Here is a 22418-nt window from a genome sequence, read left to right as displayed (position 1 = left end):
ATGAAACCTGTGGGGCTGCACAGCAGAGGAAAAACCAACCTGTCCCTGGAAATATTCTCATCAGAATCTCAGTCTGGGCACCAGGGAACACATTGGGAGCCCAAGGTGACAAAAACCCAGGAGAGAGAGTCACAAAGGCAGCAATAACCAGGAACTGCACAAGGACACAGCCCTTTCTGAGGAGCAGCTGAGGTCCAGCTCCTGGGGCAATCCTGCACACCCAAAATCTGAATTTTCCACCTGCAACATCTGAGAGGCAGGCTCAGCTCCCAGCTCCTCCTGGGCTCCACACCGAGCCAAGCAAGGAGTAACTGCAGAGAGGCCAGGGAACTTTCACCTCTGGTCACAAACTGGCTTTCCCCTGGTTTTTAGAGGGTTCCTGCTCATGTTACATGGATTAAAGGGCTCAGAGGGGGAGCAAGGGTTAGAGCTGCTGCAAATGAGAACCACAGAGTGAGTTAATGAGTTACTGAGGGTCCTTCCACCCAAAACTACGCCCTGTCCAAGCACCCCCAGGCTCTCCTTTGGCCCATCTCCCTCCTCCTCACTGCCAGCCCCACTTTCCCCACTTTTTCACCCATTTCTGTGCTCAACAATGTGACCTGCCTCAGCCAAGGGGGCTGCAGCATTCCCACAAGGGCTCAGCTGCTCCCTCCAGCCAGGGAATGGGCTCAGGGGAGCAGGGACTGAGTTCTCAGGGAAAGACTGAAGGAAACTCTCTGCTTTCAAGAGAAAACATTAATGAAATCCCACCAGGATGGGCTGGAGCACCAACCCTGCCTGTGCAGGGCAGCCCTGACTCAGCACCCCTGTCTTTAACCACCACAACTTCAATTTACAGCTACTCCAGCCACCCATCCTCAGGCTTTGGTTGCTTTGTGTGGGTTTCCCCACTGCTTTTTTTATATGTCCACGTGTAGAAAAGAAATCCTAACTGTCCTTCCAACAGATTGCCACAAAGTGCTCAGTTCCAGTTTCCCAGCTGGGAGCTCTGCTTGGCTTTTGCAGTAATTGTCCTCATCCCTCACTTTATGAGCACACCAATAAGTACACTCTGTTTTAAGAGCTTCCAGCAGCACCCTAAAGCCTTTGAGTTATTTTATCCTGATGTCCTCCTCAACACTGAACCGTTGCTGCTTGAAAATCACTGTCATTTGGTAATTTGAGCTGAAAAATGCTCAGAGAGAGAGACTTCACTGCCTTCTCATCCTCATTTGGTAATTTGAACTGAAAACTGCTCAGAGAGAGATCTTTCACTGTAGCCATGATATTTTCTGAAAAATCCTTTCCTTGGGATTTTTCCTCCTGAGAAGCTGAGAAACCTCAGGAACAAAATGCAAACAATGGTTATCTGCTGCTGTGGAATGCAACAGGTGCATCTGGGATTGGTCTCGTGGGGTTGTTTGTAATTAATGGTCAATCACAGTCAGTTGGCTCAGACTCTCTGGGACACAAACCTTTGTTATCATTCTTCTTTCCTTTTCTATTCTTAGCCAGCCTTCTGATGAAATCCTTTCTTCTATTCTTTTAGTATAGTTTTAATATAATATATATCATAAAATAATAAATCAGCCTTCTGAAACATGGAGTCAGATCCTCATCTCTTCCCTCATCCTGAGACCCCTGTGAACACCATCACATTTCACTGCCTTCCCATCCAAGTGCCAGCAAACTCCTGATGCCTTTACTCCTCCAGAGATGGACTGGGGCAATCTGCCTCGTGCAGAGCATCACCCTGCAGAGCTGAAGGCCCTACTGGCGTTCAAAACACAAACTCCACTTCCCACTCTCCGAAAACTTCTCCTACCCCACACAAGGAGCCGCCATTCCCTGGGAGCAGCCAGGCAGGGGTTCCAGCCCCACACACCTGCCACAGGTATGCACGCAGCCACGACCCTCAGCCTCGGGCGGGGGCACCGACCATGAGAGAATGGGCTGGAAGCAAGCGAGCTCTGGGGGTTACTGGGGCACACGGGGGCAGCTCGGTGGCATTAGGGGGGCACAGCAGCAGTACCTGGGATCACCGTGGGCTGCGCCGAGGTGCGGAAGGCGTAGTGGGCAGGCTTGGACTTGCCCTGCTGGTTCTCAGCCACCACGTACACCTCGTAGTCGGCGTTCCAGTCCAGGGATTTCAGCATGACGTGGTCGCTGCCCGACGGCAGCCGGATCTCGGGCTTCCACTCCGAGGAGTGCTTCTGCAGGGAGGGCACAGGGAGCATTAACTCTGTGATCCACAGAAAGCCGACTGTCAAAAATGTGTGTTTGGTCTGACGGGGCATGGTTGTCATAGTCAGAACTGACTCTGACCCACAGAAAACTGACTGTGGGAAATGTGTATTTAATTTGACAGGCCACTGTTGTCACTGACTCTGGGACCCACTGATTCTGACAATCAGAAAGCCGATTGTCAAAAAAGTGTATTTTATTTGACAGAGTGTGGCTGCCATAGTGAGCACTGACTCTGACCCACAGAAAGCTGATTGTCAAAAATGCGTATTTCTGTGACCCACAGATTGTGAAAAATGTGTATTTCTGTGACCCACAGACTGTGAAAAATGCATATTTTATTTGACAGGGCAGGGCTGTTATAATGAGCACTGACTCTGTGATACACAGAAAGTTGATGGCGAAAAAATGCATAATTTATCTGACAGGGCGTGGCTGTCATAATTAGCATTAACTCTATGATCTATGGAAGGTTGATTGTGAAAAATGTGTATTTCTGTGACCCACAGAAAGGGAAAAATGTGTCTTTTATTTGACAGGCCACTGCTGTCATTGACTCTATGATCCACAAAAAGCTGATTTTGAAAAAATGCATAATTTATCTGACAGGGTGTGGCTGTTGTAATTAGCATTAACTCTATGATCTACGGAAGGTTGCTTGTAAGAAATGTGCATTTTATTTGACATGCCATTGCTGTCGTTGACTCTATGACCCACAGAAGCTTGATTGTGAAGAATGCATATTTTATTTGACAGGGCAGGGCTGTGATAATTAGCTGACTGAGCTATCTCAAGTGTGATATAGATCTCCAAGAGCTTATAAAACCTTGCTTGACCAATTTATCAATTATCATCTGTTCATTGAGCAGTTTTCTTTATCTCCTCCACAACCAATCCTCCAGGAGATGTCTCCTGTCCATGGCCACTGAGTGTCCCTGCACAACTGATAAAAATGCTTGGCCCCTCCCCATGGGTGGAGCACTGGAGATGCTCCACCCAGGGGGAGGAGCCAAGCATTCCTACCTGGATACAATCTGAGGTTTGGGACACCAGCACAGCCTTTCCACTGGATTCCCAGAGGAACAGCAGCTGCCTTTTCCACTGGATCTTCAGAGGAAGAAGATCTACACCCTTTCTCCAGGATCCCTGCTCCAGCAGAACCACCCCTGACACTGCAGGAGGGCTGAGCCACAATTCCCATGGGACTGCTGCCAACACCCTGACCCACAGGGTGTCAGGCTGGGTTCTGACTCTGTCGGTGTTGGTTTAGTTCACTGCACGGTTTATTTTGATTTTATTTTCTTCCCTAATAAAGAACTGTTATTCCTGCTCCCGTATGTTGGCCTGAGAGCCCCCCTTAATTGCAAATTTGGAGGGAAGGGGTTTACATTTGCCATTTCAGGGGAGGCTCCTGCCTTCCTTAGCACACACCTGTCTGTTCAAATCAAGACAATTAAGAAACCCATTGCTTTTATAGACAGGTAGATTTAATTGCTCCTCTAATTCAAACACCATCACTGCTGGCTAATTAAGAGACTACTCTTTGGTAAACAAATCTCTATGGCACATTCCACGTGTTCACAATACCAGGATTCACTGAAACCCTCCAATGCTGTTGGGGGGAGAGGCTGAGATGCCAAAGCAGCCTCTCTCCTGCTCAGAATCCTGTTTTCTGAGACAAAATCCCCTCATCTCCTCCTCTCATTCTGTCCCATCACTAAATTATTTCCAGACAGCAAAAGCTGCAAGTTCTGTTCATTTAAAAGTGCTCCTTCACATCTCAGCATGTCAGATTAAACCAGGTGAGTCACAGAGATTCCTCCCTTCAACCCAGCCCTCCCAGGGCCCAGGGAGGCTCAGAGAATCAGGGCTGTGCCACACTTACAGCTTTGTACTTGATCAGGTAGTGCCTGATCGGGGAGCCACCGTCGTCCTGCTTGATGACGTTCACCTTGATGGAGTTGCCATCCTCTCCTATGTGACCTTCCAGCTTGGGGGCACTGGGTTCCCCTGCAATTCAGGGCATTCAGGGTTATTTGGGGGAAAAAAAGGCATTATCAAGGAAAAAGTGCTCGTAAAAGATGAGAATACTTCATCATCCTCAGCTCAGGATGAGCTGACCCAGACACAGAGGACACCGTGTGTCTGAGGTAAATACTTCCCACACCCAAGTGTTTCTTGCATTTGAAACACCAAATTTCCATTTTTGCATGTGCTGGAACGGAGTCAGTGAAAGAGATCCCCCCTCCCCAAGAAAACCCCACAGCAATGAGCAATTCCTGTAAGAGCTGCTGTGGAACACCTGGCAAACACCAGGAGGGGCTCTGTGGCTGCTCCTGTGGGTTGGGATGTACAGAGCACAACTGGGAAGGACCCCGTGCCTCTCACACAGACCCAGGTCTGCACTCGGGATTTGTTTGGGGGTTTTAGAGCTGCTGGACAATTTAAATCAGAACCCAGAGCACGTCCCTTCACCCAGCCTGCACTGTGGAACTCCAGGGGATGCTGGAGAGGAATTCAGAGAAACCCCTTGGCTCCTCTAGAATAATTTCTCCTCCCTTTGTCCTCTAGAATTTCTTCACTTCTAGGAGAAAAAGGCCACCATGTCCCAGACTGCAGAAAATGGAAATGTCCCTTCCTCCTGCAGGGCAGGAGATTTACAGGAGGGATTTACAACCCCAGCCCTGCAACCCACAGCTCCCACACTGCTTTTCCTCCCCAGCTCCTCAATTCCTCCATGCCACGGAGGATCCCAGTCCCACCCTGCAGCTCTGCTGAAAAAGTCAAATACAGGAGGTCTGAGCGCAGATTTGCACCCTGGATTTGTGTCCAGCTCAGGAAGGTTCATCTCCCAACATCCTTCAGAAGGAATCTGAAGCCCTTTCCCCTCCCTCCTGCCTTTCAAAGGAATATGAGCACAGTTTTCTGGTGAAACACCAATGGAAAACTGCAAGGAGCTGATTTAAGATGAATTCCATGCTGCAGCACTGCTCCAAGAAGGGAATCAATCCCACTGCAGGAGTGTGGGACACACATTTGTGTTTAACAACTCCTCTGATGGGTGTAAAGAGGCAGCACTCCTTTTTTTCCAGGCTGTTTTGCTTTTCCAAATCCTCTCCTCTGCCTTTACCCCACTGCAGGGCTCCCACACCCCCTGGATGTTCCAGATGTGGATCCCACCCTGGCACAGCTGTCCCAGTGCCCACTGAACAGGAAAAGGTGACACAAGTGTGGTTTAAGGCACAGACAGACAGGAAATCTCCATCCTCACATGGGCACATGGAACACCTCAGTTAAACAAGCAGAGATTTTTTTTTCCTCCATCCCAAAACACAAACAGCACCACAAAGTCCCTGCTCTTGGCTGTGGGGCTGAGCGGCAGGAGCTGCTCTGCAGTAACTCTCCTGGTTAGTCACCAATTGTCCTGTTAGCCCCCAAACTCACAGGAACCAGAAGGCAAAGCCTGGTTCTGTCACCCTGAGCCCAAAGCAGCCCCCAGGGCAGCCCTGGCCCTGCTCTGGGTGAGCCCTCAGGAGCAGCTGGGCTGAGTTCTCCCAGCGTTGGTGAGAGAATTCACCAACAGGGACAGAGCAAGAGCAGCATCTCCTCGCTCCTTCCCCACTCCCCATCTCAGAGCTGATCACTGATTGATCATTAATGAGCACAGAGATCCCCCAGGGCTGAGGGAACACTGCACTTACAGAACCTGACCTTTCCTCTAACACAGCCTGCATTTTGTTCCCAGTGACTGAGCACTGAGACCAACAGGAACATCCTCTGAAAAGATGCTTATTCTTGATTTGAAAGGTCAGAGATGCTGCTGTACCTTACACACAGCCATTCCCATGATTAATTACCTGCTCTGCTGAAACTTCTCCTCCTTTTCTTCATTTGAATTATCTAATTTCTAGCTCCTGATTCACCCCTTCCTCCCCAAAAGTTTAAATTCATTTCAGCTTTGAGAAACATTTCTCTTCAAAGAAAAGAACACTCCTAAGTGCTGAAAACCAACAGGTGGAGCAGTGCAAGCCCTGCTAAGGCATAGTTTTCTCTCCAGAAATAAATATTTATTTCATTGATCTCAAGCAGGTGGATGCAATCCAGACACAGGGCTGTAAAACGAAAACTGGGTTAGTGTGTCAAACAGAGGAGGAAGAAGTTTAGTGGGAAAAGTTTAGTCCAGCAGAATCAGCAGCCCTACGATGAGTGAAGATGTGAGTAGCTGCAGAGAGAAGGTGGTCAGAGGAGGATTCATGCTCACACATGCACGGGGGCTGCAAGGCACAACAGCATCCAGGGGTGCTCCATGCTCAGCCAGGGCAGGAACCAGCCTGTCCCTCCCTCCTCAGAGCCCTCCCAGCTCTCAAACAGGGGAACCCCTCAGGGACCCCCCTCTGCTGCTGCTGCTGCTTGGCTGGGGAGAGGCAGCAGCTCCACAGAGCCCAGATCTCCTGCTGGATCACCAAATATCTGATCCAATCCTCTCTGTGCAGGACCCTGTGCTCCCCGGGATTGAGGCTGACGCTCAAAGCTCCCCCAGGACACTCAGCGAAGGAGAAGAGCCCCAGGCAGGAGCTGCAGCTGGGACAGGAGCAGAATTTTCTGGGATGCAGGAGAGCCCAGCCCTGCCAGGGGCAGCTCCACAGGAACCCAGGGCCAGTCTGAGCAAGGAGATGAGGGCTTTTCTCCAGGCTCCCAAAGCTGCTGGGGGCAGGGGAGCTGAGGGCAGGGCTCTGAGCCATTGCATTGCCAATTTAATTCTCACCCACTCCCTGCTAAGCCATCAGCACTCTGATCATCCGCTGCTGCAGGGAGCAGGGAATGTCTCCTGGTATCCTCTGAACCCTTTGGTTTCTATTCAGGGCTTCCTTGCCCTAACACTGCTCTGCTGGATGGCAGAAATTCTTGGTTTTATTTTCAGAGGGCGCCACGAGCACCAGGAGTGGTGAAACTTGAGGTGGGGAGAAAAGAGAAAATGAAAAATCTCTGAGGTTAAATCCCTGCCCAGCTGGCAGCAAGGCAAGGTCCTGCATCCTCCCTGTGCTCAGAGAGCAAACCTGGGGAATTCTGCAGCAGAGGAAGGAGGGAAGGGCTGATTTCTGCAATCTCTGAGCACCACAAAACCAGGGAACAAACACCAGGGAGGTCAAAACCACAGAGAAAGAACAGGCTGGGCTCGGGGTGCATGCCAGGGGAGCAAACAGCAGCAGCAGAAATAAGGAACAAAAGCAGAGGTGCAGGAACGAGACAGGAACATCTCCCACCCTGCTGGATCCAGCAGAGGGAGGAGACAGGACAGGGCTCTCTGTGCATGCATGGGGAGGTTACTGGTGTTAGTTCTGCTCTCCTGGCAAAGCCCAGCCTAAATCCTTTCCCGGCCAAAAAGGCAATTCCAGAATCAGGAGCACGAGCTTCCCTCCCTGCCCTGCTGGGACTGGGCTCAGGGTGAGGTGTGGCAGTGCCAGGAGCTGCTCTGCAGCACCCCACAGCTGCTGTGGGCTGAGTCCAGCTCACACAGAGCCAGGCTCAACCCTCTGCTCCTCAGCTTAAAGCCTTGCCAGGCTCAGCCATCTGCTCCTGCTTCTGCTGGGGACCATCAGCTCCTGGGAGCTGAGCTCAGCTCAAAGCCCTGCCAGGCTCAATCATTTGTTCCTCAGCTTAAAGCCTTGCCAGGCTCAATCATCTGCTGAGCTCAGCTTAAAGCCCTGGCAGGCTCCCAGAGCCTCAGTGGAATGAGGAATGAGGGGCTCTGGCAGGAGCCAGATCCTCCCTCTGATGAGATCTGTGTGAGGTCTGGCTCCCACCACAGACTCGGTGTTGTTTCACAGGATTTGGATGCAGAATTTTATACAGAGAGAGGATTTTATAACAGCATTTTACAGAGAGAGTATTTGATAGCACAGCTCTCATTCTAGCTAGGCTTAAGTTTCACTCACAATAAAAAGGGAATTATTTCTTAAATCAAATTGTGACACACTCCAAATAACCAGATTTCTGAGAATTTAGGGTTATTTTTGAAGGCTACTAAACAGTGTGGATGTGTGCCTGTATCTCTATAGAAATGTGTATTTTATAGAGTCAAAATGCTGCTACAGCAACAGGAAAGAGGGTGCTCCAGAACTGAGCCCTAATTTCCCATCAGATTCCAGTCTGTGGTTGGTCCCACAGAGTGGCAAAAGGATTTTGGCCTTTGGTGCTCACTCCAGAGGATTTTCAGCACCTTCCTAGCACAGTTCCTTGCTGGACTCTGAGAGCGAAGAAGCAAATGACTGAGCCAGGTGATTTTTTGGTTTTTTTTTTTTTTCCTGTTTTCCCTCCAAGTCTTTTCCATCTCAATGCAGAGGACTGAAGTCGAGTTCTTCCCATGCAGACAGTGACGAGCAACTCCTCCAAAAAGGCTCGGTGAGATTTTTGTATTTTTGGGGTTTTTTTTGGAATTTGGAGATCCCACAGGGGAATCCTCACCCCAAAAATCTAGGCAACCAATCAGAACAAAGTGTTTTACCTTCTGTTCACCAGCGAGGACGACATCATCAGCACCATGCAAGCCACATGACAAATTCACATGATACGCACGCACATGAGTTTGGTTGAAAGGAAAGTGGAGGAGGTCACATGGAAAATACAAAAAAATTAAAAAACTGATGTAAACAATGGGCAAGGGAAAAAAATCAACAACAGAATTACAGAGTAAATAAAAATAGGAGCAAAATTAAATTAGCCAGCATATATCAGAAACACTGAGGGGGGGGGACAGTAAAACCACCTGGAAAATAAGAATATTAAACCACAGCAAGCACTGAGTTATGGCCTTGTGTTAGGCACAGCTGCGTCACTGCTTAGTCATAATACGAGGAACAAAAGGGACAAAATCATTGGAGTGAGTGCCAGGACTGCTGCAGGAATCCACAAAACTGCTGGGAAGAAAAAGGGAATTATTGTTATTCCGAGGCAGAGGAGGTGAAAGGGTCACAACCAGCCCAAAAGGAGGACAAACCACAAACCCTGGCACCCCACAGTGGTGTGTCCTCCCTCTGCAGCACCAACTGCTCCTGATCAACAACAACAACAACAACAACAACTGCAGGAGAGAGAACCCTGCTGAGGGACCATGGCCAGGGACACTTCTCACCCAGGAGCTGCGGCTGGATGGGGTCAGTGCAGGCAGGGACACCAAGGGGATGGGCGGGGATCTGCCCCAGGACAGGGAATCCATCCCCAATGGGGCTCAGGGACAGGGAATCCATCCCCAATGGGGCTCAGGGACAGGGAATCCATCCCCAATGGGATCCAGGACAGGGAATCCATCCCCAATGGGACCCAGGGAGAGGGAATCCATCCCCAGTGGGGCTCAGGGATGGGGAATTCATCCCCAATGGGGGACAGGGAATCCATCCCCAATGAGACCCAGGGACAGGGAATCCATCCCCAGTGGGGCCCAGGAACAGGGAATCCATCCCCAGTGGGGCTCAGGGGAGGCAGCAGCTGCTGGCAGGGATGGACAGTGCAGGAATGAGAGGAACTCAGCTGCCAGCTCAGCACTGAGCCCGAGCTCCCTTCCCAAATCTCTCCATTTCTCACCTCTGTCTCACCCTAATGAGGCTACTCCACAGAGCTCTGGTAGTTCCCTGCTAATTTGATGTACAGAGAATTAAACCCTTAATCTTTTGGGTGCTTGTCTCTGACAAGATTAAGGACAGACCATTACAGGCAAAGAACTGATGGCACAAAATGTAAAATCCATTTGTTACAGCCAAGCTCTCAATCCATTCTCTTCAAACACAGAGCTCTGGGCACCGTGAAGGAGGGAGGTTTAGGAGTTGCTGTGAGGTTGCCTGGAAGGAAAATCCGTGTTTTCTGGTCAGGAAGAAACCTCTGCCAAGCAGCAGTGAATTCAATATAACTGAGATTTCACACCAGGCAAGAGAGGCTCCTGTCCTCAGCAGAGGGGCTTCAGGTAAAGATCAAGGGCACAGTTAGCAGCATGAAGAGAATAAAATGGTTTGGGTTGGAAGGATTATCCACTCCTAGGCAGAGGCAATTTCCACTGGGTTGCTCCAAGCACCTTCCAACCTGAAAAAAAATCCCTTTTTTCAATGAACTGAACCATTGCAAGGCAAAGCAGGTCCCAGAGCGGAGAGAGCTGCAAGAAAAACGTAAAAACTGGCACAGAACTGATTCCTGGAGCAACCTCAGAGGGTTAAACCCAAGGAGAGCCATTCCTGAAGCTCCTCCATGCCTCCAGACATCTGCCACTGATCCCACACCCCAAAGGCAGCAGAGAGAGCCCTGCAGCCTCTCTGGGTTTCTGTCCCTGCCTCTGAGGTGCCCAGGGCAGCTCCCACTCCCCAATTGCTGCTGCTCTGAGCCCCAGGAGGGGCCAGGGGAGGGCACAGAGCCCTCCCAGCAGCAGCAGCAGCAATGAAATGAAGCAGGGCTGGAGCAGCATCTGCCCTGTCCCTGCTGCTGAATCCCCCATTTGCACAGGCTGCAGCACAGCCCAGCACACCCATGTGGGCACACCAACAACAGCTCTGCTCCTGCTCACAGCCCGAGCCCCAGGGCAGGGAAAGGAAACTTCCCCCTCCTCCTCCTCCTCACACGCAGCCCCCACACCACCAAAACTGGGAAATGTTTATCATTAATTAGCTCTCAGCAGCTTTTCTGGGCGAAGATTCCTTTTTTCATATTGTGTAAAACACGACCCCAGGTTTTCCCTCGAGGGGAGCTGTGCCCAGCCCACACAGGGACAGCCAGGAGGGAGTCTCTGCCAGCTCAGGGATGAAGGATGAGCAGCAGAGCCTGCCCCTGCCCTCTCCAGCCCATCCTGCCAGGCTGACAGCAATGAAAAGGTCTCTTCAGCCCCTGGGCGCAGCAGGGATTGGGGTTTGGCATTTGGAAATGAAAATTACTGCATGAGGAGCTCACTGCTGTGGCCACTGGCAGGTAAAGGAGATTTAGAGTCACCTGTGAGACCACGAAACATGCCAGTCATAAAAGCACTCATTATTATTAATTATAAATACATTTGGCTGGCCACACTCTCCTCTCCCTCCATCCCAACCCCCAGATCACCCCACACTTCATGCCTGGAGTGTTTTCCATTCAGAAAACCATTCCTACCCCCCTCAGGTAAACACCCCAGTGACCACAGACACACTCTGGGTTATTGCAAGGCACACAAGCAGCTCCTGGCTCGGCAGAGACCATTAGTGACTCAAAGCACACACATGCACCACCAACTCAGATCCTCACTGAGGGCTTCTCCTCTCCCTGGCCACCCAACCAAGGCAGCCTGAACCCAGCTCCCATCTCAGATGTGGAATTTTCTGGAAGCCTGAGGCCTCTTGTAAGGCAAGCAGGGCCCTGGGATCTCTCCTGCAGGGTATTTTACCTCCTCATTTGCATCTTCTTCCAGCAACCAATATCCCTCATTTCAATATCAACTGTATCTCCCTATATTCAAAGCAAGGCAGGGCAGCAGGAAAATGATTTCATGCACTTCCCTTTTGCAAAGGCAGCTGCAACACTAAAATGGGGAACACTAAAGGAAGCGTTCCTTTTGGAAAGGATGATTTGGGAGGTTATTCCTCTTTCTCTCCCTCTCTGTGCTTTTTCTGAGCCTTTTATTCCCATTTTTCAGAAGGGGGGAGAGGGGCAGCATGCTGGGCTGTGAACATGCTCACACTGCACACTGCTGCCGGCAGCCAGCCCAGGGTGCCCCAGAGCCCTGGCACTGGGCATCCAGGGCTCCAGCAGCTCCCAGGGCAGGGCCAGCAGCCCCAGGTACTCACTCAGAGCCACGGGGCTCAGGGATGCAGCAGCCGCAGCTGGAGTTGCTATGGAAACACAAGGATGCACAGCGTGGGGACCAGGGGGTGACAGCAGGGAAACAGGGCAGGGCTCAGGAGGAGGGCACTGAGGGGGACAGCCAGCCCTGAGGCAGGGCTGGGGCACCCAGGGAGCTGCAGAAATCCTGCCAAGCCCTGCTGCTGCAGGGAGCGGGGTCCTGGCAGCCCCAGAGGGGTCCTGGCAGCCCCAGGGAATGAGGGGATGTGGATGTGGGGTGATTGCAGTGCTGGTTTGAACTCAAGAGTATTTTAGAATCAGCCCCAGGGAATGAGGGGATGTGGACGTGGGGTGATTGCAGAGCTGGTTTGTACTCAAAGAGTATTTTAGTATCAGCCCCAGGGAATGAGGGCATGTGGATGTGGGGTGATTGCAGTGCTGCTTTGTACTCAAGAGTATTTTAGTACCAGCCCCAGGGAATGAGGGGATGTGGGATGTGGGGTGATTGCAGTGCTGGTTTGTTCACAAAGGTATTTTGGTACCAGCCCCAGGAAATGAGATGTGAGATTTGGGATGAGTGCAGGGCTGGTTTGGGGTGACTGCAGTGCTGGTTTGCACTGGAGGTATTTTGGTACCAGCCCCAAGGAATGAGGAGATGTGGGGTGATTGCAGTGCTGGTTTGTACCCAAAGGTATTTTGGTACCAGCCCTAGGAGATGAGGACACGTGAGATGTGGGACATGGGGTGACTGCAGTGCTGATTTGTACATAAAAGTATTTTGGCACCAAACCCAGGGAACGAGGAGATTTGGGATGGTTGCAGTGCTGGTTTGGGGTGACTGCAATGCTGGTTTGGGGTGATTGCAGAGCTGGTTTGGGATGGTTGCAGTGCTGGTTTGGGATGGTTGCAGTGCTGGTTTGGGGTGATTGCAGAGCTGGTTTGTACCCAAAGGTATTTTGGCTCCACACCATGCTCTGCTCTCTTTGAACACCTCTGGGTTCAAACCCCACCCCACTCCTCCTCCAGCCTTTGTCTGGCTGCAGATTTGTAAGGAAAAGGAACTGAAGAAAAGCAGCAAATGGTTAAAATGAAAATACAAACCCAGGTCAACTCAGACACTCCTCCAATCTCCAGAATTCTCATCTGTGCCACTATAATCCGTAATTATCACTAATTACCTCATGGAGAGGCTCTCTAAGATAGACAGAAACTTCTTTTTCTTACTGAGGGAAATTAAATAAATCAAAATGACTTCAGGCTTATCCCAGCAGGCATTAAAAATTGTGTCAGGTTTTACATTCAGACAGAGACTCTAAATAATAGGGCAAGGAAAACAAGTGGCCTTGGTTAATCTGAGCTGTAAAATTCCTGAGACATCTCTGTGACCTTCAAATCACTCCAGAGGGGACAAAAATTCCTCCTGCTTGTGACTGCCCACAAAGAGGTGACTGGAATGCCAGCAGAGATGGAGAAAAGGCATTTGTGTGGTGCCATTTCCAGGCAGGGTCTGAGATGGGCTCTGGAAGGGAGCAGAGAGAACTGGGGGATGATCCCAGGGCGACGCCAGCTGCAGAGCTTCAAGGGCAGGATGGAATTGAAATGAAAAATGAGTTAAAGGAGGGAGAACTGCAGCTCACCCTGCCCTGGGGAGCACAGAGGGACTGGCAGCTTGCTGCCACATGAAAATAATCATAAAAAAGCAAAAGACTCCAGCCCAGAAGTGCTGGAATGCTGTGCAGAGCCACCCACCTGTCCCCGGGTGCTGGCCATGAGGCTGGGGCTGCAGCAGAGCTTTTCCTGCTCTTTTTGCTCTCCTTTCCGCTGCATTTCCCCTTTTCCTGCAGCACCGCTGGGGATCCCAGCCCTGCCCTCCCTGGGTTTATCTCCAGCTCAGAAGGGATTGCCCCAGTCCTCAGCCTGGGCTCCAACCCTGACCGTCACCACCCTCACGGCGTTACTTTTTATTATTGCTCCTGGAATCAACGGGATCCAAACAACCTCACACTGCACAAATGCTCTGGGAATGTCTCCCAGTGCCTCCCCAACTGCTGCAGTTTGCAGCCTTGCCTGTCTGTCTGTCTGTCCATCCATCCTTCCCCTTCCTGCTCCCCTACATCCAAGCTTTGGTCCTATGCAATCTCTGAGGGGAAATGGCACAAGCAGGATTCAAAATTTGGGTTAAAAATAAAAATATAAAAATTTAAAAAAATAAAATAATAAAATAATAAATAATAAATAATATTAATAAAAATATTTTTAAATCCTCTCCTGTTTTTCACTTCAGGAATCTCAAAGAAGCTTCTCTGAGCTTGTCCCTGTAATGCTGGGAGTAGCAGCAGCTCCCCACAGGGAGGCACTGATAAATGCCATAATGCTCACTGGGATAAAGAGGATTTTATAGCTCCATTGATCAGGTTTGATTGGAAAGGCACAAAGCTATGGAGCCATCTCCACTTTTCACTCACAATTACACAAATCCATCACATTTCTGACTCATTTTGCATTGGAAGTGGGAACATGCCATTTATTTAAAATTTAGTATGAGGTTTATTTACTTAATCACACAATCTACACAAGTGCTGGAAGACTGTCCAATGGTAAAATCATTAGTGAGAAGAGGGAAAAAAAATTGAATTTTTTTCCTTCCATTTTGTGCTTTCAAAATTGGGAAGCTATTCAAAATGCTGAAGTTTTTGGTTGGCTCTGGTCTAAACCAGATCTGCAATTTGGCTGAATTGATTTCCCTGAATGATCTCAGCATCATTAAAATTGAACTGTTTTTAATGGATTCATAAATATGAAGCCTTCCACTACTCCACTCTGAGTCAACAAGCTAACTATTATTATTTTGATTATTATTATGATTAGATAATCACTACATTAAATATTCCAACTGCATGCTGTGGAGCACAGACAAAGAGTTAACCCCAATTCTGTTCTAGACGAGAGCAGTGGCTACTCCAGAGTCAGTGTGGTTAGGGAATGAACACTACTCCAGTCCTACAGCCTCTGACAGGAAAAAAGGCACTAAATTAAAAGAGTTAAAAGCTGGAAGTGTTAGAGGAACACTCTAAAAACACAAAAAGAGAGACTGAAAGAAATGCAGAGAGCACTTACGTGGGTGAGGGATGCCTGCAGTTTATCCATGGATGGGACACAGACCAAAAACGAAATAAAAAGACAGAAATAGACACACAGAAACAAACAAAAAAAAAAAAAAAATGTAGAGGATGTGAGGAGACAGAGAATATGGAGCTGGAAAATCAGCATCCCACGTGTGCCCTGCTGAGCAGGGATGGGCAGAGCTCAGGGGACTCCAGGCATGCTTGGGGTGGGCAGGGACAGCCCTGGGTCCAGAACAGGGGGCTGGAGAGAGAATTAATTCAGCACAGGGGTCTGGAGAGAGAATTCAGCACAGGGGACTGGAGAGAGAATTCCAGCTCAAGGGACTGGAGAGAGAATTCAGCACAGGGATTTGGAGAGAGAATTCAGCTCAGGGGTCTGGATTGAGAATTCAGCTCAGGGGGCTGGAGAGAGAATTCAGCACAGGGGGCTGGATTGAGAATTCAGCTCAGGGGTCTGGAGAGAGAATTCAGCTCAGGGGACTGGAGAGAGAATTCAGCTCAGGGGACTGGAGAGAGAATTCAGCTCAGGGGTCTGGAGAGAAAATTCCAGCTCAGGGCTGGGAGCAGCAGCCAGGGCTGGATGCAGGAGCAAAGGGACAGAACCAGGTCAAATCCTCTCCCTGCCTGCTCTGGTCACACCTGCCCTGCCCACTGCACCTTCCATCCTCTCCTCCTGCTCCCCTTCCCACCCCGAACAGCTCCCTGGGGTTTAACTCTTCCCTGAGCAGGAGGACAGTGCTGGGCCACAGCAGAACCTGGGAATGGCCCAGGCAGAGCAGAGCAGAGCCTGAGGAACCCATGGAATCCATCCAGAGCTGCAGGGGCATCTCAAACACAGCAACCCTCCCTCCTTCACCTTCCACAGCCCAAGGCCAGTCCTGTGCTGGACACCTCAGTGTGGAAAACAAACCTTGTGACAGTGACATCACATTCTCTGTGACCAAACCCCTCCTCAGCTGCTTCTCCTCATTAAAATTCTCCTTGGCAGCACCAAGGCTGAGCTGCAAACACCAACCAGCGCACGCGGAACAACTCCTCCCTTCAAAGCAACCTCTGAATTACCGAGCAAACCCAAACCCACGGAGAAACCAGAGGGGGCAGCGAGGTCTGTGAGAGGGGAGAGGCGAGATCCATGCTCGGGGAGGCTGCAGGGAGGGCTGGCCCGGGCTGTACTTACGAACTGGCTGTGTCTTGAACTCGGCGGGCGGGCTGAGCTCCCCCACGCCCTTGCCGTTGACTGCTGACAGCCTCACTGCATAGGTGGTCTCAGGCTTCAGCCCCGTGATGGTCACTGCGCCCTCCACGTTGGCTGGGGGGCAGAAAAAGCACAGAAAAGCTCAGGGCTCCAAGAAGTAAATGAACAAATTTTGTTTGTCCCCGCGCAGGGAGAAAAGGGATAAACAGAGCTGGCTCTAGCTGGGATCACACCACTGCAGTGGGGAATAAAATAACAATTTCAGCTCCACATGGGATTGGTGGTGGAGGATTAAGCTCTGGACAGAACTCTCCCTTTTATAACCCTCCCCAAATCAGAATTCTTTTGCTTTATTTGACTCCAGGATGGATTTTGTGCCACAAGCACTGCTATAGATCATTTCAACAGGATGGGCTTGCTGCTGGAATAGCAGAGTTTATTGTCCAAGGGGGACCAAGGGGTTACAGATGAGGGCTCAAAAGCCTCCTGTGGGAAGCAGCAAGTGAAAACTGCAATTCCAAGCACAGGGTTCTTGAGCTCTCAGCAAAGCCCAACCCTCATTTCCAGCTGAAAATTCCACGAGACACTCACAGCAAATATCTAAAATGCGTAAACATTTAAAAACGTAAAAACTTGTCTGGAGCCTCCAGCCTGAACCCTCCACCCTCCCTGGACAGGAAAGTCCATGTTTTTCAGCGCTGGTGGGGAAGGAACCAGGTGTTTCTTGTCACTCCTACCTTCCTTGGCATCGTAGAGCCGCGAGTGCCAGTCGCCCTCGCCCAGGGCCCTCCACTCCGCCTTGTACCTGAGGATGGGCACCCCGCCCGTGGCCTCGGGCTCCTCAAACTCCACCTGGGCGCTGCTGGAGTAGGGCTCCACCCTGCCGATGGAGGGCGAGGAGGGCGTGTCTGGGGACAAGGGACAGCAGCGGTGAGACACGGAGCTGGGCAAGGGGCTGGCACCAGCCCGCAGCCCTGGGCTCACACAGCACGGGACAGGGAGGGGCTGAGCCTCACAGAGGGCTTAGGCAGGTTTAGAGATGTTAGTTAGTGCAGGGATGTTAATTTGGGCTCCTCTCTAGGAGCCAGTCCCTTCTCCAAAAGGGAACAACCAGAGCAGTGCAGCAAAATTATCCTGGATGCCACTCTGTCCCCAGTGTCCCTTCCACGGGGCTCTGAGTTCTGGATGTTACTCTGTCCCCTCTGTCCCTTGACAGGACTCTGCAGTCCTGGATGTCAGTGTGTCTCCAGTGTCCCTTTCACAGAGCTTTGATGCCATTCTGTCCCCTGTCCCTTGACAGGACACTGCAGTCCTGGCTGCTACTCTGTCCCCAGTGTCCCTTCCACAGGGCTCTGAGTTCTGGATGTCAGTCTGTCCCCAGTGTCCCCTCCACAGAGCTCTATTGTGGGAATCCATAAAACCAGAGGGTTTTGGGAAAGCTGCACAAGACAGGCCTCAGAGACAGCAGAACTGTGACTGGAGCTGAGCAGCAGCCATGAGATTGGTCAGCAGAAAAGTTATGTAAGAAGTAGAAAAGTAAAAACAAATAGAACAATAGTTTGTGTACTAATGCTTGGCTAGAATGACTCCCTAGCTGCAGAAAAGTTTATCTAGGGAGATATTAGGAAGTTCTGAGCTTAATAATGGAGCTTAATAATGCCCAAACATGCCCCTGTGGCACCCTGGAGCCCTCCCAGGCTGGCCCAGCTCTGAGATGTGCAGCCCAGCTGCTCTCAGGGGTGCCCAAATCCAAATCACAGCTCTGGGAGCACAGGGAACAACAAACCCCTGGGCAAACGAGGGACCAGAGATGCTGAGCAGCTCCAAGGCAGCAGGAATGTGTGAACAGCCTCTCTGAAGGCTGGAGCTGCTGTCAGGGGCCAGCAGAGCAGGGTCTCTGTGCCACCCACCCTGTTGTCACCCATCCTGTGTCACCCTCCCTGTGTCCCCCTCCCCATGCCACCCTCCCTGTGTCACCCATCCTGTCACCCATCCTGTGTCACCCACCCTGTGTCCCCCTCCCTGCTCACCTGCCTGCACCAGGATGAACTCGGAGGACTCCTGCCCGATGCGGTTCACAGCCGTGCAGTTGTAGTTCCCAAAGTCATTCTCTGAGTCTGGGGTCACCTGTGGGGGCAAGGAAGGCTCGGCTGGGATCACAAAACCCTTTCCACTCTGCCAAGGCACCCCGAGTTCAGCTGGGGAGAAGCTACAATAAAGCCCAGGTGTTTGTGCTCTCAGAGCTGTCCAGGAGAGCTGCAGTGGGCACAGAGGCAAGCAGGGGCTGTCTCTTCTGCTACCTGATTATCTTCCAATTCCTGCTCCTCTTTATCTTCCACAACCTGATTTTCTCAGGATTTATATGCCAGAAACTCCACCCCAACTTCACTTCTACCAAGAGGACCAGACTGAATTCCTCCATCACCATTTATCTGACGTTACTCCTGGCTTTTCCTCACCTCCAGGTAACTTGCTGAAGGCGTGTTGTAGATCTTGATGTTGCTGTAGTTGGAGCTGGGGAGCAGCTGCCCATCCCGGAACCAGGAGATGACAGCACTGGGGTAGGCAAACACCTCACAGGTGATGTTCACCTGGTTCCCTTCCCAGGTGTACACGGCCACAGGGCCCTGCAGCTTGGGGGCATCTGGAAGAGACATTTGGGAGGAAAATTGGAGCCAGATGAGCTCCCAGAAAAGCCTCTCCGTAAGGAACCCTTGGCTGGAGTCCACCTCAATGCGGGAAGGGGAATCTAATATGGGAAATGGGAACTGCCCTCTCCTCCAGGGCGTGGGGAACATCTGCTGCTGAAGGCACAAAGGAGCAGCGTGGCAGGAGCACACAGCACGATGGGGCTGGGAAGGTGCTCTAGGGCAGAACCTGACTCCTAAAAAATGGGACTGCAGCAGATCTGTGGTGAGGAGCAGAGAAGACCCAGGCACAGAGAACACCCTGCAACGTCTCACAGGGAGACTTGCACAGCCTCGCCCTCCTCATTCTGCTCCTAAGAAATGGGACTGCTGCAGATCTGTGGTGAGGAGCAAAGAAGACCCAGGCACAGAGACCCAGCCTGAGCTGCTTCCCAACTACAGAGAGAGTTACTGCAGCCTCTGACTTGTAATTCATTTCTCTTTCTTTTCATCACTGTGTTACAGCCCTTTGTACCAGTGATTGTAATAGTGATAAACGGAGTATCTACTTCACTTTTTTTTCCTTTATGTAATATAAATTGGGTTTTGGTTTAAATAAAAATGCTTCTCACGGTCTACACCCTCACCCTCAGCAGCACCCAGGGGAGGGACGGGGAGCACAGGGAGGGAACAGGGCAGGAACAGGGCAGGAACAGGGCAGGAACAGGGAGGAACAGGGAGGAACCAGCCCCCCAGGCACTTACACTGCACCTCCAGGTACATGGCCTGCGAGTCCTGGCCGATGGTGTTGCTGGCAGTGCAGATGTACTCGCCCGCGTCCGTGTACTGGATGTCCTTGAGCGTCAGCGAGGAGACGCGAGCGTGGCTGCGCACCACGATCCGCCCGTCCAGCGTCTGCGACAGCACAGCCCGTCAGGGGCGGCCCCGGGGCACACTGCCCGCCCCACGGGGCACACAGCCTGCCACAGCCCTGGGCATCCCAGCAGGGCACACAGCACAGCCCGTCAGGGGCGGCCCTGGGGCACACTGCCTGCCCTGCCAGCCCCGGGGCAGCCCCAGGATGGCACACAGCCCGTCAGGGGCGGCCCTGGGGCACACTGCCCGCCCCACGGGGCACACAGCCTGCCACAGCCCTGGGCATCCCAGCAGGGCACACAGCACAGCCCGTCAGGGGCGGCCCCGGGCACCCAGGGACACCCCAGGATGGCACACAGCCTGCCCCAGGATGGCAGCCCCAGCATGGCACAAACCCAGTCCCAGGATGGCACAGAGCCTGCCCCCGAAAGCCCCAGCAGGGCACACAGCCTGCCCCTGGCAGCCCCAGGATGGCACAATGGTGCACAGCCTGCCCCAGGATGGCACAAACCCTGTCCCAGGATGGCACACCCCCTGGCTGAGCCAACCCCAGCACTGCAGATCCCCCAGCTGAGGCCGGGCGAGAGCAGCAGGGGCAGCTCTGTCACTGTGTGTGCAGGGGCTCAGAGCACTCGGGCCAAGGGGGAACATCAGGAGCAGGAGCAAAGCCTCAGCTCCCACATGGCTGAGAACACCACACAAACTGAGCACAAAGCTTCTCCCCAGGGTGGGAACTGCAGAGATCCAACATGCAAAGAGATTAAAAAAACAAAAAGGAAACCTCCCCAAAAGCTTCCAGCCCTTCCTGTCCCCTCAGCAATACTGGTTTTATCTCAGTGCCCCTGGAACGGAGAAGGAAGAACAGATCCAGAGCCCAGAGCTGAATCAGGCAAAAGGAAGCTCAGAACTTGCACCTGAACGTGGCACAGCAAGAGAGGGAAGGGCAGTGGAAAGGGCAAGAAAGCCTCCAGAGACAGCCCTGCCCCAAGGAAATTCCAGAACCGTTTCCCACACCGAGAGAGTGCGGGGATGCCACTGACAGAGAGGAACAGGGAGTGCAAAATCCCAGGGGACTCCAAGGGCTGCACCCACCCAGGCACCCCAGGCTGGCTTCCCTCTCCAGTCTGTCACCAAATCCACGAGAACACAAAGCAGGGACTCCTCTCTCCCTCCTGCTGCTCCTGCCTCAGCCTGGGAGCTCCAACTCCCTCCTGTAATTTCTGATTTTACACCAGGGAGTAAATCTGGCACTCTCAGGGCTGTGCCTGCTGCTGCATCCTGCCACCTCCAGCAGCATCTGTTTCCTTGCAAGGTGCAGGACCAGTGCTGATAAATGAGGAAAACCTGAGGGTTTCCAACAGCCAAGTGCACAAAAAGCATCTCTGGTGTCTCAGACCTCTGGGCCTGAGCCTCTCTCTGTGCTGAGACTGACAAAGTCTCTACAAATAAATCTCTTTTGTCACCTCAGTTAGCTCCAGCACCAGCTCGTGGGCACCAGGCCAATCTCAAATGCACAAAAATAGCATCTTGTGATGGCACATAAACAACTGGGTGTATTTCTCTCCTCTCTCCTGCAATTCCCTGGCCAGTGCCACGAGCCACAGACTCCATCCCTGCCCTGGAGCAGTTATCCATGGACATGTGGTGCTGTGGGCATCATTTCAGAGCCTGACATGAAACCACAGTGGTGCCACACCAGCAAAATCTGCTTTTACCTCACTGCCCTGCTCCCCTCTGTCTGACTCTGGATTTCCCTCCCAACCCCAGCTCATTCCAGCAGCACCAGCACTCCAGACCTGGGAATATTTCCAATATTTGTCTCTGGGACCTCACCAGAAGAGTGGAAAGGACAAAACAAGTGTGGGATCGCAAGAAGTGATTCTAGAAAAGGCATTTTTACACCCAAATGCCTCCTGCCTTTCTCCAAGATCCACCCCAAAGGAGAGCCAGGAAATCGTGGTCAGGGAGGATTCCATGAGCAATGCAACTCATTCTGGAAATGAAGCTCTGGTTTGTAATGCAAAAAGGCAAAAGGAAGAAAAAGAGAGATCAGGAAGAACACTCTGAGGAAGAGAACAAGCCCAGCCAAGAAAGCTCACTGAGGTTTTCTCTGTCCCTGCTGCAGCCCACCAAGGGCTCTGGTGCTGGAGACAGGACAGGCAGGGATTTGGCAGCCAGATGTTGACATCTGTAACCCTTTTACTCAAATTCCCCAGTTGCAAGGATCAAAATAACAAAGTCCTAGTGCTGGGGAGAGCAGCTGGGTGAATCACTCCTCAGAACAGAGCAGGATGTTCTCTCTATTGCCAATTATTGCAATTTATCCTGTTGCAGGCATTTCCCCCAATTCTGGCCGTGCCCTGGGGCACAGCACAGCCCAGGGCCAGAGGGGACAGCAGAGACAAATAAACTGCATTTATCTCCTTCCCTTCATCTTCTGGGGCTTTCAGCTTTCCCAAACCAGGGATAAATCATCCAGGGGTAATTCTGCACAATCCTGCCTGCCCCTCACTTCCCAAACCCACACAAATCCCTGAAAACCCCAGCCCAGGCAGGAGCTGCACTGAGGAAGAGGAGGGA

At 51.6% G+C, this 22418-nt stretch overlaps 1 protein-coding gene across 10 annotated transcripts in view; it reads right to left on the bottom strand.

Annotated features, from left to right (window-relative positions):
• The window catches only part of NCAM1 (neural cell adhesion molecule 1), an 87529-nt gene that overhangs the window by 13775 nt on the left and 51336 nt on the right, over nucleotides 1–22418 (bottom strand). For 6 of the 10 annotated variants that reach the window (XM_058041286.1, XM_058041292.1, XM_058041288.1 and 3 more), the window contains 7 exons: nucleotides 19727–19877; nucleotides 18795–18979; nucleotides 18366–18462; nucleotides 17073–17243; nucleotides 16318–16449; nucleotides 4112–4236; nucleotides 2015–2195 (listed from right to left, as the gene is read on the bottom strand). In XM_058041286.1, coding sequence (XP_057897269.1) covers nucleotides 2015–2195; nucleotides 4112–4236; nucleotides 16318–16449; nucleotides 17073–17243; nucleotides 18366–18462; nucleotides 18795–18979; nucleotides 19727–19877 — 1042 coding nt within the window. Of the gene's footprint in view, nucleotides 1–2014; nucleotides 2196–4111; nucleotides 4237–15132; nucleotides 15148–16317; nucleotides 16450–17072; nucleotides 17244–18365; nucleotides 18463–18794; nucleotides 18980–19726; nucleotides 19878–22418 lie in introns of all 10 variants that reach the window. The other 4 variants (XM_058041285.1, XM_058041289.1, XM_058041287.1 and 1 more) reach the window with 1 other exon arrangement.

The sequence above is a fragment of the Melospiza georgiana genome, chromosome 27 (genome assembly GCF_028018845.1).
Source record: "Melospiza georgiana isolate bMelGeo1 chromosome 27, bMelGeo1.pri, whole genome shotgun sequence".
In the NCBI taxonomy this organism is placed as follows: Eukaryota; Metazoa; Chordata; class Aves; order Passeriformes; family Passerellidae; genus Melospiza; species Melospiza georgiana.
This window is presented reverse-complemented; position numbering and strand designations above follow the sequence as displayed.